Source organism: Doryrhamphus excisus, chromosome 9, assembly GCF_030265055.1.
Source record: "Doryrhamphus excisus isolate RoL2022-K1 chromosome 9, RoL_Dexc_1.0, whole genome shotgun sequence".
NCBI lineage: Eukaryota > Metazoa > Chordata > Actinopteri > Syngnathiformes > Syngnathidae > Doryrhamphus > Doryrhamphus excisus.
This window is the reverse complement of record NC_080474.1, coordinates 3,733,552-3,752,850: the sequence shown is the minus strand read 5'-3', so window position 1 is coordinate 3,752,850 and position 19,299 is coordinate 3,733,552. Positions and strand designations below refer to the sequence as shown.

At 38.2% G+C, this 19,299-nt stretch overlaps 1 protein-coding gene across 7 annotated transcripts in view; it reads right to left on the bottom strand.

The window, feature by feature from the left end:
• The window catches only part of rapgef4a (Rap guanine nucleotide exchange factor 4a), a 53,628-nt gene that overhangs the window by 2,285 nt on the left and 32,044 nt on the right, over positions 1-19,299 (bottom strand). For 4 of the 7 annotated variants that reach the window (XM_058082613.1, XM_058082612.1, XM_058082618.1 and 1 more), the window contains 23 exons: positions 17,727-17,777; positions 17,547-17,653; positions 16,373-16,494; positions 16,099-16,300; positions 10,605-10,689; positions 10,430-10,490; positions 9,212-9,288; positions 8,989-9,135; positions 8,787-8,902; positions 7,783-7,868; positions 6,358-6,436; positions 6,127-6,277; positions 5,133-5,221; positions 5,030-5,054; positions 4,867-4,945; positions 4,657-4,803; positions 3,149-3,246; positions 2,945-3,070; positions 2,627-2,805; positions 829-919; positions 703-753; positions 527-614; positions 375-439 (listed from right to left, as the gene is read on the bottom strand). In XM_058082613.1, the coding sequence (XP_057938596.1) occupies positions 375-439; positions 527-614; positions 703-753; positions 829-919; positions 2,627-2,805; positions 2,945-3,070; positions 3,149-3,246; positions 4,657-4,803; positions 4,867-4,945; positions 5,030-5,054; positions 5,133-5,221; positions 6,127-6,277; positions 6,358-6,436; positions 7,783-7,868; positions 8,787-8,902; positions 8,989-9,135; positions 9,212-9,288; positions 10,430-10,490; positions 10,605-10,689; positions 16,099-16,300; positions 16,373-16,494; positions 17,547-17,653; positions 17,727-17,777 (2,322 nt within the window). Of the gene's footprint in view, positions 1-374; positions 440-526; positions 634-702; positions 754-828; positions 920-2,626; positions 2,806-2,944; positions 3,071-3,148; positions 3,247-4,656; positions 4,804-4,866; positions 4,946-5,029; positions 5,055-5,132; positions 5,222-6,126; positions 6,278-6,357; positions 6,437-7,782; positions 7,869-8,786; positions 8,903-8,988; positions 9,136-9,211; positions 9,289-10,429; positions 10,491-10,604; positions 10,690-16,098; positions 16,301-16,372; positions 16,495-17,546; positions 17,654-17,726; positions 17,778-19,299 lie in introns of those variants that run through there. The other 3 variants (XM_058082614.1, XM_058082617.1, XR_009131688.1) reach the window with 2 other exon arrangements.

Here is a 19,299-nt window from a genome sequence, read left to right as displayed (position 1 = left end):
TAGAATTTAAAAAAAGGCCAGGACACCCCAGGTCTATTAAGCTCAGTACACTAAAAGCTTCCCATAGCAGACCTTGTGGACACATGCACTCACGTAGCACAACCGGAGCTGTGCAACACTTTGGGAGCATGGTACTAATAACATAATAAAAATCATTTTACATTAGGTGATTATTGACTATTTAATGAATAATGAATTAGATGAGAAAGTAAGTTAAAAATACGAGTTTGATTTCAAGTTTGGACCCCACTGGGTTTATTTTAAGGGTCACAAAGTCAGGAGATCAGGATTTGGATGTTTTTTTAATAATATCTGTGAATTTGCGGGGTCACAAACACTGCATGGGTGAATCCATTGTTACTGCAAAGTCTTACCATTTTCTCAAAATTGACTAAATTGTCGATAAAGGTCTTGTTTCCCTCGTGAGTGAACGTCATATCTGGAGAAAAAGAAAGAGGAAGTGAGAGGAAAAGACGTTTAAAGAGCAGGCGGCATCAGGTGGTGTTTGTATGAAAAAGGTCGTGACCTTTGATCAACAGAGGCATGAAAGGGATGATGGGAGGCTCCAGCTTGGCGACAGTCAATCTGTACGCTCGATGGTTCCTGGACGGATCCTGTTCAAAGCGTCGCCGTCTTCAAAGCGGCACATGATGCCAGGCAACAGAGCGTACTTGAACAAATACTTTGACAACATCACCTTACCATCAACTTTTCAAATTCTCCATGGAACTTCTTGAATTTGCCGGGTAGTTTCTGGCAAAACAAAACACAGAAGAAAGATCATTTTTGAGATGGAGCCAGGAGATGAACGCTTGAAGAAGAACCGACCTCCCAGGTCTGACTCAGCCTGCTCACCGCCGGGTGGCTCAGGCCCATGACGATGGCGAAGCAGGCGTTCAAATTCCTGTGGTCCTTGCAGCTTTGGAACAAGAAATTCAGAAGGAAGTACGGCCAAAACTCAGTTTTATCATTCATTTGTTGCAAAACTTACAAAAAAGGACGCGACTTTGACACTTCAAGGTACACATATAGATACGCTAAAAACTTATATATAATATATACTAATATATTTAAGGAAAAAATGCATCTCAGCTTTGTCATATCGGTGAAAAAGCTAATTATTATTTCAACATCACTCTTTGCTAAGGCAGCACCTTTCCACCACTGAAAGAAAAAAATATCCCAATGCTAAGTCATATTTATGAGATAAAATTAATTGAATAATAAAATAAATAATGATATATATATATTTATTAATATAAATATTGAATAATATTATTATTGAATAATAAAATAATTGAAATTATCTGATTAAAAAGTTGAAATTCTAAGATAAAAAGTCCGAATTATGAGATATAAAGTCATAATTATGATTTCAACATCACTCTTTGCTAAGGTAGCACCTTTCCACCACTGAAAGAAAAAAATATCCCAATGCTAAGTCATATTTATGAGATAAAAAATAATTGAATAATACAATAAATATTGATATATATATTGAATAATATAAGTATTGAATAATATTATTATTAAATAATAAAATAATTGAAATTATCTGATTAAAAAGTTGAAATTCTAAGATAAAAAGTCATAATTATGAGATGCAAACAAACGATAATTTAGATTTTTTTTATCCCATCATTTCAACAGTTTTAACTCATAATGCCAACAATATCTCAACGTTTTATCTCATAATTATGAGGTTATTATTTTTTAGATTTTTTTAGATTATTATATTATTAAATTATTACATTTATTCTTGGAATTTCCACTTTCTGTCATACCTTGGACTAATCCCATAATTTGGACTTTTTATTTCGTACTTGTGACTTTTTGTGACTTAAATAATAAATTTCTTCTTAATAATCTTTGTAAATTTTCTTTTTCTAATATTATGACTTTATTTCTGTAATATTCTGACTTTTTCCCCAAATTAATTTGTTTTGGTTTCTTTTTCATATTTAAGTTGTCTTTTAATATTTCAGCTCTACTAAAACCATATTATTTTCCCTCACACCAATGCAACATTTTGACTTTATTCTCGTAACATGAAAACTTTTCCGCAATATTAGTTTTCCAATAACAACTTTTATATGATATATTAATCATATTGATTTGGATTTATATATTTCATAACAACAGCAATAAAAAAATATATGCTGCTATGATTCTATTTTTCCTCATAATATTACCTTATTCTCATACAAAATTACAATTTTTTTTTCATTAGAATATGATTTATTCTAGTAAACTTACAGCTGTTTTTTCATTTGTTTCTAGTATTTATGACTTTATTCCCATAATATTTTGACTTTATTGTTGAAGCATTTTTCCCACAAGCTAATTTCCCCCAAATTCCAACTTTATTTGTTGTTTTGTTTCTCATCTTATGACTTTTTCTTTAATATTTCAACTTGACGTTACTAAAATGACATTATTATGGCATTATTTCTCCTCATGAGATACGTTACATAAGATATGTTATTTTCATAAACTTACAACAATTTGATTACATTTTTCATCTTAATATTTTGACTTTATACAACTTTTTTGCAAATTTTTCTAGTTTTCATTGACTATTTAATGAATAATGAATTAGACGAGAAAGTAAGGACATTGTTCTTACTGGGATGCAATTTTTATGAACTTTTTGAGAAGCTGCACACGTTTGCTGAGCTGAGGACACAGGCAGACCTCGGTGATCACCCAGAACTGAATTTCATTGAACCTCCTCAGGAACAGGTCCAGGTTGACCGTGCTTTTCTTCAAGTGTTGTCTCCCAAAGATGTGGTAGATCAGTTCCAACTGGCAGACACAGACAATACTTTAGTCATCTTCCTCCTTCATATGTGTACATTGCACAGTTGTGTACAGGGAAAATATTTAAAGTAGGACTCGGGAATCATGTTACACGTAGTGACTACTTCCCATAATCCCCACAAACCTTGTGTACGCAGTTGAAAAGCTCCCAGTCATACAAAGTCAAATGGTACGCAACATCTTTGGAGCTCATCCACTCAAAGCTGGACAAGGAGCCGGCAGACGGACCCTCCTGCTCGGCCACGGGGGTCTAGAAAGGAGAAAAAAAAGAAAAGTGTTTCAGGGATGTCAAATCCAACGGAATGTTGGCAACAAATTCAAAAGGCACCAAAGAATCCAGCTGATCCTTCCGGCAGGCGAAGAGACGTCCGTTGATGGTGAGAGAGGAGAACACGGACACATCCGTGGGTTTGAACGTGACTTTATCTGCTCATCCAACACAAAGACATACAGGAGGTTAGACCACGTGTCTTTTTGCCTTTGCACAATACTTTTCATAAGGAATTCCGGTTTGAGTGAACGCTGGAGCGAACCATCTCCAACCATAATAGCCACTGTTTACCGTCCATCTAAGCCTAGTACTGATTTTATCACTGAATTATCTGCCGTGGTTCAAAACCCTGCCGCTCGTATCATCACCAGAACCCCCTCCATGAGTCATATAACCCCTGTCCTGCAACAACTCCACTGGCTTCCTTTTAAATTCTGGTCCTCACCTTCAAGGTCATAAACCACCTCGCCAACCTCCTTCACATAAACACTCCCACCCGCACTTTTAGGTTCTCTTTATCCATCCGACTCACCCATGGGGTCCACAGCTTTCAGTCGCTCAGCCCCCCCCCCCCCGCCTCTGGAATGCCCTCCCAGAACACATAAAAAACTTCAGACTGGGTTCCCACCTTCAAATCCCAGCTTAAAACGTATTTATTCAGACAGGCTTACTCTATCCCGTAATTCCAATTCTGCCATTTTATGTACGTATGTGGTTTATATACTGTATTTTCTGGACTATAAGTCGCTCCGGAGTATAAGTCTCACAAAGCCAAAAATGCATAATAAGTAGAAAAAAAACATACATAAGTCGCACTGGAGTATAAGTCACATTTTTTTGCGGGTAATTTATTTTAAAAACTACTTGACCAAAACATTACGTCCTCATGGAAGGCAAGTACTCTGTACTCTGTACTCTGTACTCTGTACTCTTTACTCTTAAGAGTTAACTCTTTACTACTCTTTACTACTCTTTACTACTCTTTACTGCTCTTTACTACTCTTTACTGCTCTTTACTGCTCTTTACTGCTCTTTACTACTCTTTACTACTCTTTACTACTCTTTACTGCTCTTTACTGCTCTTTACTGCTCTTTACTGCTCTTTACTACTCTTTACTACTCTTTACTACTCTTTACTACTCTTTACTCTTAACTCTAATTTATTTTAAAAACTACTTGACCAAAACATTACGTCCTCATGGAAGGCAAGTACTCTGTACTCTTTACTCTTTACTCTGTACTCTGTACTCTTTACTCTTAAGAGTTAACTCTTTACTACTCTTTACTACTCTTAACTACTCTTAACTACTCCTTACTACTCCTTACTACTCCTTACTACTCTTTACTCTTTACTCTTACCCTTATTCTTCATCTTCATCTTACTCTTCATCTTACTCTTCATCTTACTCTTCATCTTACTCTTAATCTTAATCTGACTCTTACTCTTATTATATCAAAGGGGGCCACTTTGATATTGGACATGTCCCCCAGGCCCCACTTTGGGCACCCCCGGTTTGCCGTCATTCATTGTCCAAACAGGACATACACGTGCTGAGTGTTCTCACCTCCTGCCGAGCTGAGACTGACCAGGAGAAGATCGTCCGCCGAGCCCAGCTTGTCTGCCACGGCGTCCATGACGTCCCTGACCGAAGCGGCCACAGGAGCCCGGATGGTGATGTAGGTGTGGTCACAGCAGAACACTTTGAATAGAACTGACGGAGAACCAGGAATAGTCACGTATTGTGAGTCACATGTGAGGTGTAACCTGGACTCACTTTCATCATCGCTCTTGATAGGCTGACACTTGTGGAGCTTGTCTTCTCCCGTGCTGAACTGCCGCAGTAGGACTTTGTGCTGGGGGGGGGGGGATCCACAGATTACCAGGAATGCAACACCCGTCATTTCAAGTCAGACTCAAGGCTCCTGGTGGAGATGTACCTTTCTGTGTGACGCATCGTCTGTGCTGAAAGGTTGGGAAAAAAATACTCATCAAGCGCCTGAGAATTTGCTACGATGAATTTTATGGTATGATAAAACATACTTGTACTTGACAAGTTTTTCCAGCTCCGTTAGCTGCTCATTTAGAGGTGGCAGTGGTTTAGCATCATTAGACACAGCCATCAGAAAGTCCTGAAAAAGAAAAAAACACACAAGTAGATCAACAAATGGCACTAATAACAAATGGTCTACAACATGGATGTGCAAAGTGTGGCCCGGGGGCCATTTGGAGCCTCATATTACTACAACATTTACAAAAAGAAAGTTGAAGTAGTTAGAAAATTTTAAAAATCTCCAGCAAAAATGACAAAAAATTTTCCGAGAATAAAATTTAAATTAAATTAAAAACATGTAACAGTTTTTTTAAGTTTAGTAAAATTTGGTTGATGAATAAACACTGAATCAACTCCAAAAAAATTACACAATAGTCATATCTTACACCAAAAAAATGTAGAAAAAAATATAAGAATATACTATATAATATAAATATATAATATTTATAAATATATAATATTATAATAATATTATATAATATTAAATTATAATATATTATAAATATATATATTATAAATATATAATATATATGATAATATATATAATATATTATATATAATATATAATATTATATAAATATAAGAACAAATATAAAATAGTTGGAATACAGCTGTAACTTTCCGAGAATAAAATCTCAAAATCTTAAAAGAAAAAGTCGCATTCAAGAGAGAAAAAAGTTGCAATTTTAAGAGAATTAACTCGTAATATTATAAAATATATATTGTAATATTAAAAATAATATACTAGCATGACATTTACATTTAACAATGTTATTTAATATGAAAAATAGATTGAGGGGAAAAGATACGTTATGACAATAAAGTCAAAATATTACGGGAATAATATAAATAAATAATAAATAAAGTTGCGACTTACTAAAACTCCACTAACTGTACATCCCAGTCTAGGAACACGACTGGTGTACAGTAACCTATACAGCTAATAAATTCTATTCTCCCCATCACTGTGGGCCTGTGGCTGACCTCCAGGAAGGCCACTGAGACGTCCTCCTCCTGCAGTTGGTCTCCATGCAGGGCAGCCCACTGCATGACCAGACGGATCACACGCCGCTTGTTGTTGAGCGTGTAGTCCAGCTTCTCCTGCTCTGAGCCCTGCGAGGCCTGGGCATGGTAGGTGGGCAGCAGTAAAGGGTCAACGAAAGGATGTAGAAGATGATAGAATGATGGAATTTCAGAAGCCGGACTAAAGGATATTGAGCCATTAACGCCGGACATAGTTGAGCGTTGGGCATGAAGACACAGTGCGTGAGCACAAAGTCATCTAAAGATGCATCTGGAACACAGACGGACAAAAAGAACATCAAATAGTCATCCTGGTATGGAAGGGGGAAACCAGAAGATTTGATCATGATGTTGATCATATCCACACCACCATGTGTGTGCTTTCTGAAGTCATCTGGATTCATGTCAGCAGGAGATAGCTGTTGAACGATGTTGCAGCCTTCTTATTCCCGACTAATTACAGCGATAAGAATGTCTTTCAAAGACGTGTGCATGGGCTTCTGTGAACTTTCTGTCATTTGATCATTGTTGTTTTTGGTTTGCGTGTGGTATTTCCCAAAGAAGTACATTGAAATCTACCACCTCAATTATGAATTTTGCCATTCCGTCACCTATTTCATGCACAAGCTCCACTTCGAATTTCTGGTCGCAATCATCGTGTCTACAGACAGGATTTAATAAAGGTAATGGAGGACGTTAATAAAAATTTCATTGCAGTCTAATGTCCCTTAGAGTTATTTTTTATTACCCCAATATCTTCATTTAGTTTCCTCCCACATTCTAAAACCATGCTAGGTTAATTGGCGACTCCAAATTGTCCATAGGTATGAATGTGAGTGTGAATGGTTGTTTGTCTATATGTGCCCTGTGATTGGCTGGCCACCAGTCCAGGGTGTACCCCGCCTCTCGCCCGAAGACAGCTGGGATAGGCTCCAGCACGGCCGCGACCCTTGGAAGGATAAGTGGTAGAAAATGAATGAATGAATGAATGTCTTCGTTTATTGCCATTTTGGTCACCTGACCAAAATCCTGTCATCTGTTTGGACCATGGAAGATTCACTCATCTACAGTCACGGGATGCTTTTTTTTTTTGACAATATATTCTCAAATAGGGCGGCACGGCGGTCTAGTGGTTTCGCGCGCAGACCTCACAGCTAAGGGAGACCAGGGTTCAATCCCACCCTCGGCCATCTCCATGTGGAGTTTCCATGTTCTCCCCGTGCATGCGTGGGTTTTCTCCGGGTACTCCGGTTTCCTCCCACATTCCAAAAACATGCTAGGTTAATTGGCGACTCCAAATTGTCCATAGGTATGAATGTGAGTGTGAATGGTTGTTTGTCTATATGTGCCCTGTGATTGGCTGGCCACCAGTCCAGGGTGTACCCCGCCTCTCGCCCGAAGACAGCTGGGATAGGCTCCAGCATGGCGGCGACCCTCGTGAGGATAAGCGGTAGAAAATGAATGAATGAATGAATGTCTTCATTTAGTGCTATTTTGGTCACCTGACCAAAATGCTGTCATCTGTTTGGACCATGGAAGATTCACTCATCTACAGTCAAGGGATGTTTTGTTTTTTTACAATATATTCTCAAATAAGCCACATCAACAGAATAGTACCTGATTCTGAACCTTGACAATCCATTCGCATCATCTCAAGCAGGTGCTCCAAAATCTTCTCTGGCGTCCCCGACATTACCTTGTACCTACACACACACACACACACACACCAACAAAACGGCATCAAGAAACCACAACAACACAAAACAAGACGTGCTAACTGTGTTCGAGACAACCATAATGCGGGATAGGCTCCAGCATACACCTGCAACCTTAATGAGGATAATCGGTATAACGACAATGCAAGCCAATAAGAAATCAAGTTTTGACACAAAAAGAAATCAACAATAAATATGAATCCTGTATAGAAACAGTAGATGATTCTTCCTGGAATCTGCTGCCATGAGAAGAAGGGGTGTCCATATATAATATATATATATATATATAATATTATATTATATATATAAAGTATATAATAGTGAAAAATGAAAGGATGTAACTTTGAGACTGGATATTTGTTCCAGCTTGGGGGCTACACAGTTGAATCGAACTACGGTGTGGGCCAAGGGTCAAACTTGAGGCACGTTAATCGCGCGTCAAAAAAATTACCATTAAAGGAAAGTTCTGTTAACACGTCATTAATGTATTAACTTCAATATTATACATATTAACACACATTATTTTTAATTACTATTCTATTAAATGACATTGCATAAAATCATAAAATTCGGACTTTTTCTTGTTAAACTCCAGCTTTTTTTCTCTTAATATTTTGACTTTATACTTGTAAAAATACTGCTGATTTTTCCTTTTTTTGCTGTTGTTTTTTTTCTCTTTAGTTTTTTTTCTTTCTTTAGTTTCTTGTTCCATAGTTATTGTTTAATTCATTAATGAACAATTAAAAAACAGCTGTGGGCCACAAATGTGCTCCCCGTCGGCACTTTGGACACCCCTGTGTTAGTGTAGCCCCACCCACCAGGATAATACTCACTAATAATGATGAATGATGTGAAATACAGTAGTTGTTAGTATGATAGTAGGTAGTAATACTATGATAGCAGTACTTGTGATGGGAGGATGAAGCTCCCTGGGTGGATGCTCGGCTGCTGCTGAGGCTTTTCTCCAAAACCAGGACATCCTGACCGTGTTCCTTAAGACGCACCGTGTTCGCCTCCACATCCTTTACAATAAAAATATGGATTTCATAGATGCATTAGCAGCTTTCGACCAGCAGAGGGCAATAGTGGAAAAGGTCAAACTCCAAACCCTTAAAATCCTGTTGAAGTCCTCCTTGTCCACTCTCAGGAAGTGACAGTTGTCCTCTCTCAGGACAATGGAGGCCGCCCGGGGGGCGTCATTGACGAGAGCCAGTTTCCCGAAGTCGTCCCCCTCGTGCAGTGTGCAGACGACACCCTGCTCAGCACAGGGCGGCCGTCAGCTGAGCAGCCATGACACAACGTAACATGACATAAGGTGATAATAGACCAACTTTCCCATAGATGACCACGTTGACGGAGCCCTTTAGGATAATGTACCAGGACGCCCCCTCCTCGCCTTGACTGAACACTGGCAAAGACACAGGAAGGTGTCAATTAATCAATCAATTCATTTACTGCGTTAACAAGGCGCTGTCATGGAAGCAGAGCTTCATTTGTGGCAGGAACTGTTTCTTTATTGGCACGTGGCATATTCTAAAAAATATATTTATTATAACAATAAAACTGGAAATAATTAAATATTAGCAGTAATTTTACAAGAATAAAGTCATAATATTAAGAGAAAACATTAAAATAACAGGATTTGTCATTTTGGTTGCATAAAGTTTAAAGACTTCCCCAAAAAATATGCTTTTTTGTTTTTTTACTAAAGAAAAATAACAACACAAATGACTAAGTTGCAATTTTTGGTAAAATGAGGTTACGGAAAATGTTATAATATTAGTCAAAATAAAGTCATAATTTTCCAAAAATAAATTTTACAAAAATAAAGTTGAAATTGTTGGGAAAAAAAAAAAAATAAGAAGAAAAAAGCCTTATTCTCAGAACATAATTGAAACAAAATATTCTATTAAAATGTTAATATAATGACTACAAAGTCATAATATTAAAAGGAGCAGATTGAGAACAGACGAGAAAAGTAAATTGTTCTTTTACAAGGATTCAAATATAAGAAAACTAATGTAATATTTTTTTAAAGATTTAAAAAAAATGATTTTTCATGATATTATAACAGTAAAGTTATAATATTAACAAAAAAAGACTTAATTATATGAAATTAACTCATAAAATAATGTTGTTTTATTCGCACAATGTTGAAATATTGAAGAAAAAACAACCAAGAAAAATAAAGTTGTAATTTTGGTAAACTACATTGGGGATTAAGTTTTAAAATATATATATTATGGAAATATAGTCCAAATTTTATGGGTATGAGGTCATAATTATGAGAAGAAAAGTGAAAGTTGAAATAGTTGTAAAATACGATGATCATTTTCAGTTCCACGGCTATGGCTTTCCTTTTCTTTGGCGCACCGCCACTTGGAGACCCAATGAAGGGTAAAAAGTCTACTAATAAGTCAAGCAGCTGTGTTTCCTCATTCTAATGAATGAGTTCTCCAAGTCTTGTTTGTACGACTAACTTTATGTTTTTAATTCACTCGAGGACCACCTGTGTCTGGGACTAAACGGTATCACATGACTTGACTTACACACTGTTCCCGCGTTGGCATGGGACTCGAATATGAGCACCCCCATCAGTTCTCTCTTGACCTGCAGACATTTCAAATGAATGTTTACATTTATTCTTGGTGTTGCTAATATCATTTTACCACAAATATAAAATAAGGAAATCATCAGGCAGACAAGTGGTCACCAAGGACTCACCGTAGTGGAAAGGTGAGCTAAGGCCTTGATGTGAAGCAGCTCCTCATAAATGATCTCCAACTCTTCTTCTGTCCTCTCGGCTGGGCTGTATGTTAGAGTAACACACATCAACACAGAAGATTGTAGCTGTATCAGTGAATGGGGAAAAACAGTCCATAAAGAAGTCCATAAAAGTCCCTCCTCCTTGAGAGGCTTTCCCTGCTGGAGGAACGTGTCCGCCAACTAGAGCAGAGTAATTTCGTAACGATAGATGTGGCGGGCACACCGGATAGCGTAGGTTGTAGCCAACCTACTAGTCTGGTTAGCATTAGCCCTAAGCGGCCGGCTAACCGCGGTGAGCCAATTCAGACGCATAACAGTTACACTCCCTTAGAAAGCCCCACTATGTCACAGTCTACTGGCTCCCGCACATTAGTTATAGGTGACTCCATCACCCGTAACATTAAGCTCAAGAACCCAGCCACCGTAATGTGTATTCCTGGGGCCAGAGCACCCGATATTGAAGCTAGCCTTAGGGAGCTGACTCGCAACAGGTCCAAACACCAACATAAAGCAAATAACACTAGTTTCTCTGATATAGTGATACACGTCGGCTCCAATGACACTATGATGAGGCAATCAGAGATTACAAAAAGGAACATAGCAAGGACTTGTAATCTCGCCAGAAAGATGTGTCGGCATCGAGTAGTTGTCTCTGGTCCCTTGCCTGCGAGAGGCAATGATGAGAGGTTTAGTAGATTATTCTCGCTAAACCGGTGGCTGGCTGGCTTCTGTAATGAACAGGGATTTCAGTTTGTAGATAACTGGCCTTCCTTCTGGAGGAACCCCCGACTGTTTGGTAGAGATGGCCTTCACCCTAATAGGGAAGGTGCTCTTACCCTTTCCAGAAATATAGATTACTGTTTAAGTCCCACATGACTTCCTGCACTAGAACAAGCCGGGGGACAGGTGATTAGCGAGCCTGTTAGAACGGGTGTGGAGTCTGTAAGGTTATGGTTAACTGGCGCTATGCCGGACTTGAACAGTACACATAGCCCTTTCTGTAGAATAAAGCAACATACTATGCATACAGATTCACAACCCATAAATGCACCACAGTCTGTCTTGCCTTCTACTGAGGTAGGGCCTCGTGATAAACTTGAACCTCCCTCTTGTACTAGTGATGATTCAACAAACAACTATCAGACCCCTATGGTCTTGACTTCTTATCGTGTGTACAACAAGTCAAAATATGGCATGGGTTCTAGACGGAGCAATCTTGTTAATATTACTACTATCAATTCTTTGGGAGTGAACAGCCTCAGTCAGCCAACCTTTACGAAAATTGGTCTTATGAATATTAGATCGCTCTCCTCAAAGGCTGTGCTCATTAATGATCTGATAAGAGATCATAATCTCAACATAATGGGTCTTTGCGAGACCTGGTTAAAACCAAACGAATTTATATCCCTTAATGAGGCGTCTCCACCTAATTTTTTGAGTTCTCAGGTCTCACGTCCTAATAGGAAAGGTGGGGGTGTTGCTCTCATCCATGAATCTGCTCTTAACCTCAGCACTTGGTCAAAATCTGAAATTAAAACTTTTGAGGTCCTCGTTTTGCGATCGACCGCATCATTACCATTTTATCTAGCACTTCTCTATCGTCCTCCTGGTCCGTACTCGGGCTTCTTGGATGAATTTTCTGAATTTATTGCAGACCTGGTAACCCACGCAGACAATATTGTACTCATGGGTGATTTCAATATCCATGTCAATTCTCCTGAAGAGTCCCTTAGTGTGGCTTTTCAGACAATAATCGATACCTTTGATTTTGTTCAATTAATTAATGAGCCAACCCATATCAGTGGTAATACCCTGGATCTGGTTTTAATTCGAGGTATTAGGACCTCCAACGTAACAGTCCTCCCTTACGTAACCACTGTGTCTGACCATTATTTTATAACATTTGAAATCTTGACCCAATCCCACCGCTTGGACCGGAACCAGTGCTCTAGCAGTCGTAATATTAGTTCTTCGACTGCTACTGCACTTGCTGAGTTACTGCCCTCAGTGGTATCCTCTTTCCCTTCCTATAAGGGTCCTATAGACAACCTTACAAATGATTTCAACAAGGTGTTATGTAAAGCTCTTGATACTGTTGCACCTTTGAGATTTAAGTGTCATGTCAAAAGACTTACTCCTTGGTTTACAGCTGAAACTCGAAGGCTGAAACAATTTTGTCGGAGATTGGAGCGCAGATGGCGTGCAACTAAACTTGAGGTCTTCCGACAGGCATGGGGGGATAGTCTGACTAAATATAAACAGGCTCTTGTTGCGGCAAAAAACAACTATTTCTCTAGACTAATTGACCTCCATAAAAATAACCCTAAATACTTATTCGACACAGTGGCACTGCTAACCCAGAAGAGGACCTCTCCTAGTAGTTCCCCCTTCTCAGCCGATGAGTTCTTGCGATTCTTCGCAAATAAAGTTGAGCTCATCAGGAAGGAAATAAAGTACTCCCTACCGCCAGACGGGCTTAACATGTCAACCGCCATGATCGCTGCTGGGACTACTTCCAGCCTCTGTCCCACTAGTTTCTCCTACTTTGAGGAAGTATCTCTGGACGAGCTTACAAAACTTGTCAGTACAGCAAAGCAGACAACATGTCTGCTTGACCCGCTTCCTGGGAAACTTGTTAAAGAACTGTTCCCAATTCTAGCCCCCTCACTCTTAAATATATTTAATCTATCACTCTCATCTGGCACTGTGCCTGCAGCTTTCAAGACTGCAGTGATTCGACCCCTGCTGAAGAAACCAACCCTCGACCCCGGGAGTATTTCCCACTATAGGCCGGTGTCTAACCTCCCATTTCTGTCCAAGATCCTTGAAAGAATTGTAGCACAACAGCTCAATGACCACATGGCTTTGGGTGATCTCTTTGAACCTTTTCAGTCTGGTTTCAGGAGAAACCATTCCACTGAATCAGCCCTTGCAAAAGTGACGAATGATCTTCTTCTTTCTATGGACTGTGACACATCTACAATATTGTTATTACTTGATCTCAGTGCTGCTTTCGACACTGTCAATCACTCTATCCTACTGGAACGCCTTCAAACATATATTGGTGTTACTGGTCCGGTACTCTCTTGGTTTAGATCCTACCTTAAGGATCGGACGCATCGTGTCGTTTGTGATGATATGACTTCAGAGTTCTGTGGTGTCACTTGTGGAGTTCCACAAGGTTCAGTGCTCGGCCCTCTTTTGTTTAACATTTACATGTTGCCGCTTGGCGACATCATTCGCAAACATAAGATTAGCTTTCACTCTTATGCTGATGACACTCAGCTATATGTCCCACTAAAGTTAACTGACCCGCGGGACTGCTCTAATTTGGAGGCTTGCCTCATTGATATTAAACATTGGATGTCCTGTAACTTTTTACTCCTGAACTCTGATAAAACTGAGATGGTGATCATCGGCCCTGCTAAACAGAGCCGCCTGTTTAAGGACACCACTCTGAGTTTTGATAATAGCATAATTTCCCAAAGTGACTCTGTGAAAAATCTGGGTGTGATATTGGACCCGACTCTATCCTTTCATAAACACATTAAGAATGTTACTAAAATAGCATTTTTTCATCTTCGCAATATTGCGAAGATACGACCTATTCTATCCACCTCTGATGCAGAGACCCTAGTCCATGCATTTGTCACGTCTCGCCTTGACTACTGTAATGTACTGCTTTCTGGTCTTCCAATGGCGAGTCTCAAAAGCTTGCAGTTAGTACAAAATGCTGCAGCGCGACTTCTTACAAGGACACGTAAGTGTGACCATATTTCACCAATACTAGCCAACCTGCACTGGCTCCCAGTTCATTTAAGATGTGACTTTAAGGTACTGCTTCTGGTTTACAAAATATTACACGGGTTGGCACCTTGTTATCTGGTGGACCTAATTGTACCCTATGCTCCGTCTAGAAACCTACGCTCACAACACGCCGGTCTTTTGACTATCCCGAGAGCCAGAAAGAAGTATGCGGGCTCTAGAGCCTTTTCCATTCGGGCCCCAACGTTGTGGAATGATCTACCTGTTAATATTAGAGCTGCTACCTCAGTAGAAATGTTCAAGTCCCGACTTAAGACTCATTTCTATACTTTAGCGTTTAGTTAAAAATATTCCCTGCCTGTTTTGACTGCCGCTCCTTCTCTCTCCCATACCGCCCCCCCCGGCTGAGGGGGGGGGGTCCAGGAGAGGCTGTTTTGGAAGTTTGCCTTGACGAAACTGGACATCGGTCGTGGCCTACCTTGGAGGCGCTGCAGCAGAGGGATAGTGATCATCTCAAGACCCGTGGCTGCCCAACTGTCCTAATGGCATCACATCTTGGACCTGGACTATTATACTCTATGTTTATATTTAACTGTCACATGTTAACCTCTCCACATCCATTGCAGCCTGGTCATCCTCGAAGGGGGATTCCCCCATCTGCGGTCCCTTCTCAAGGTTTCTTTTTCCCTAATGGGTTTTGAGTTTTTCCTTGCCCTGATGGGGGTTCAGATCAGGGGATGTCGTTTGTCGTCTATTGTCTGTCTTCTTCTGTTGCCTGCTTGTTAAGCCCTTTGAGGCTCTTTTGTGATTAAGGGCTATATAAATAAACTTGACTTGACTTGACTTGATAAAAGTCCATAAAAATGTCTATTTTTGACATACAACTTGCACCTCCCCTTCCAAAATATCCTGCCAGCTTGAGATCCACAACACCGTACTAATGAAGAATAACGTTGCCAGTCCCGGCACACACAACTGTGGTGCATTCAAGGACTGCCAAGCACGGTGCGAAATCTCAGCACTTGACAAAAAAATGTTATAAGTGCATAATTTTACCCATATTACCACATACTTAATTAACATACATAAAAAATAAAAAATAAAAAATAAAAAATAAAAAATAAAAAATAAAAAATAAAAAATAAAAAATAAAAAATAAAAAATAAAAAATAAAAAATAAAAAATAAAAAATAAAAAATAAAAAATAAAAAATAAAAAATAAAAAATAAAAAATAAAAAATAAAAAATAAAAAATAAAAAATAAAAAATAAATAAAAAAATAAAAAAATTTAAAAAATAATAAATAATAAATAATAAATAATAAAGGAAACATTTTAAATAAAATGAAAATCATGATATTGAAATAAAATAAATTATGGGAAGCAAAGCGTTTTTTTAAAATAAAAATCCGGGCTATTGCCCGGCTGCGAATCTGGAATATGCAGGGATCCACCATGACCTGTAGACAGGTCCATTACATGAACGTTCAGTATGGACTTTTTCTAAAAAAAATAATCAGACTGTGTTTCTGGAAAAAAAAAAAACAGATTGTGTATATATATATATTTATACTGTTATATTTTGTGTTTTCATTTTTAATAGATGTGTGTGGAACTTCACCACAACAAATTCCTATAGTATGTGTATGATCATACTTGGCAATAAAACTATTTCTGATTCTGCTTACTCTTTCCTCAGGATCATCCTCATGTATGCGTCAGGCCCCATCTGCATGAGGAGCATCAGGGTGTCCTGCAGCTCCTCTTGGCTCTCCTTGCTCTGCTCCTCCCTGAGTAACGAGGGTGCCCCCGCCTCCTCATCATCATCATCATCATCATCCAGGAAGCGGTAGAAAAGGTACTTGTCTTGGAAGCTCGGCTCCCGGTCCACTGGGTCAAATCCAACGAGCCATGAGACGCAGCAATTTGCATTTTCAACCATACGTGAAGATGATGTCTCACCGTGGTTGAGGACGCCTTCCTCCAGCAGCGCCTGCCACATGCCCACCGCTTGTAGGCGAGAGTGCACGCACGAGTTCTGCTGCATCTGCCAGTCCACCAGCTCCGTTCCCACACAACACTGCCTGGGAAAACACATCAGTTCCCACCAATGAAAGCCTGCGCTCTGCTCTCAGGCTGTGATGCTCCACACAGAGATACTGTACAACAGGGGACTCAAACATGTGGCCCGCAGGACACTAGTTTAGGCCCCCGCCTTGATATGAAAGTTTAATGTTAGTGCGGCCCACGCAAGTTTGATATGGATGCTGTATGGTATCATGTACCCAGAAAAAATTATTACTTTTGATTAATGTTCATGTTAAAGGTTAAATAACTGTTAATAGTTATCCTCCCTATCCGTGTGGAAGTGGTAAGTTTTTGGCTATTTAAGTTTAAAGGAAATAACTTGAAGGCTACCGTTTAGGTCGCTAGCTCTCTAGTTTGCAAGTTAGCATGTGTCTCAAGACCCTGCAGTTGCGCAATATGTTGTAAATAAAAAGAGTATAAATGTGACTATAGTCGTGTTTTGTCATGTCTACAGGGCTCTAATAATGCTTTGTTCATTTTAATCTGAAAAAAAATAATTTGTCTACCCACCAACTATATGTGGTTTCTTAGGTTTTTATTATTTGCCGTTTTATTATTATTATTATTATATTTATTTATTACTGATTGATTTTCTTTATTCTTGATTTGTTTATTTATTTTTCATCTTATTTTGTGCAGAAAAATAAAAATGAAGATATTTGAGAACAGTGGAATGTTTTATCAGAGCTTTTATTGTAGAAAATCGGAACCAAAGCACTGAAAAAGTTTGTATATTTTTCTGTTTTTAATAAATGCGGTTTTTTTTTTGAAAACCTGATGCGCCCCAGCCTCGCCCAGACCCTAGCTCCAGTGGCCCCCAGGTAAATTGAGTTTGAGACCCCTGCTGTACAACATCATTACTACAATGTACGTTTGGGATGGTCCTGACGCTCTGTTTCAGAGAGAGTTTCTAACACTGTGACTTCCTTATATGGGCATGCCCAGGTACAAGCTGTAGGCCTTTTGTGTAGGTAAGGTGTTCCTGTAGCCTCAGTTTGCGTGTTTGTGACAGGTAATTATTTATCAAGTGTGTGTTGAATGAACGAACCTGTATGTCTTCAGATGGTACTTCCTATCTCGGATCATGTGCGGGGCTGTGGAGAGGATGGCGTTCCGGATAATCTTTCCCGCCTGCAGGATCTTTTCAGATGGCACCTGAACAGTACAGTTAGAAAATAAGACCAAAATGTCAGCATAAAACAATGACGGTTATGGTCCAGGATATTACCTGGGAGATCCATGCATTATGGGCTTTGGCTGGACTGTCAATCATTGACTTCTGCAAAAGAAAATTCTATTTCAAATGAACCAGTTAAGACAACATGGCTTATGGTGTCCTCATAATAGAGATATAAAATAGTGCATGTTCTCATGGTGAAAGTGTATATTTGCAAGGCTGTGGCATTTGAAAAGCATTGTGTATGCTTGAGTGAGCACTGACAGCCATGCATTAATGTGAAAGTGCCATCACTTATTCATTTGCAGTCGCCACACAAGCTCGGCCTTGAGGCGGCTATTCATTTTTTCTCAGCTTATAGACTTACTTATGCAGCACACTCATCATTCAGCTTGCAGGGCCCTGCATATTCACTGGTTTTTGGTCAAAAATGTTATTCTCTCAAAAAAAAAAAGGCAGAAATCATTGCATCTCACTCACGCTAGTAAGTGGGTAATAACAGAAACATGCGATAGTGTACAACATATTTTTATGTCTTTATGCTTCAAGGTTTTTTTCCTCAAGCGTTGATATTTCACACATTGTTTGGTAGTCCTTGAACACACCGTAGACTGGATTGTGTGGCGAGTGCACAATGGCAGTTGAAGAGAGAAGGAGAGGGCTCAGCTTCTCACTTTTATTGCAAATGTTTATCTAAAATTGGAGAACGTTTACCAAGATCCAACAGTCAACATGAAATATGTTCTATAAAAAATTGTAAAAATTAGGTAAAAAGGAGGGAAAATGATTTCCAGCAGCATTTTTTTACACTATAATTTATTTCATTTTTATTTATTTTTGTATTTCTTATTGTTCTATTGAAATCATTTTCATTTTTTATTATTTTTAAAACATTTAAGTATTTGTTTTCTCTTTTTATTAGTGTTTCTACACTTTTATTTCATTATATTGGTTATTATTTTTGTCGACTTTTATTTAAGTAATTTTTGTGTACATTTTTGTACATTATTATTTAAGTTGTTTAAATTTGGTGTGCTTATTTAAGTTGTGTTTTAATTTGTATTTATTTTCTGTATGTCTCATTGAAGTCATTTTTATTTTTATTATTTGTTACACTTTTATTTAAGTCTTTTTTTTGTTACTCGTGTTTTTGCACTTTTATTTAGCTCATTTTTAGTTTTGATTTATTTTTTATAGTTTCTTATGCTTTCATTTAAGTCATTTTTTATTGTTATTATTTTGTTTGATATTTTATTATTTCCTATACTTTTATTTATTATTAACCATTTTATTTCAGTCCTTTTTATTTGTATATATACATATTTTTTACATTATTATTTAAGTTCTATTTCTATTTGTTTATTTTTTATGTTATGCTTTATTGTTATTATTGTATTACTTTACTTTTTATTAAGCATAAGCATAAGAAATTATTGACTTAGTTATTTTATTTTTATTATTTTGCACACTTTTATTGAAGTTATTTTATTTCTATTTCTATTATTATTTCTTATGCTTTCTTATGCCTTGAAGGAAATAATAATAATAATAATAGTCTTAGGTGAGACTCCTGTAGCGGAGCCACCATTTCCTGCAGGAGGGGGATGTTGTGTCAAGCGTCCAG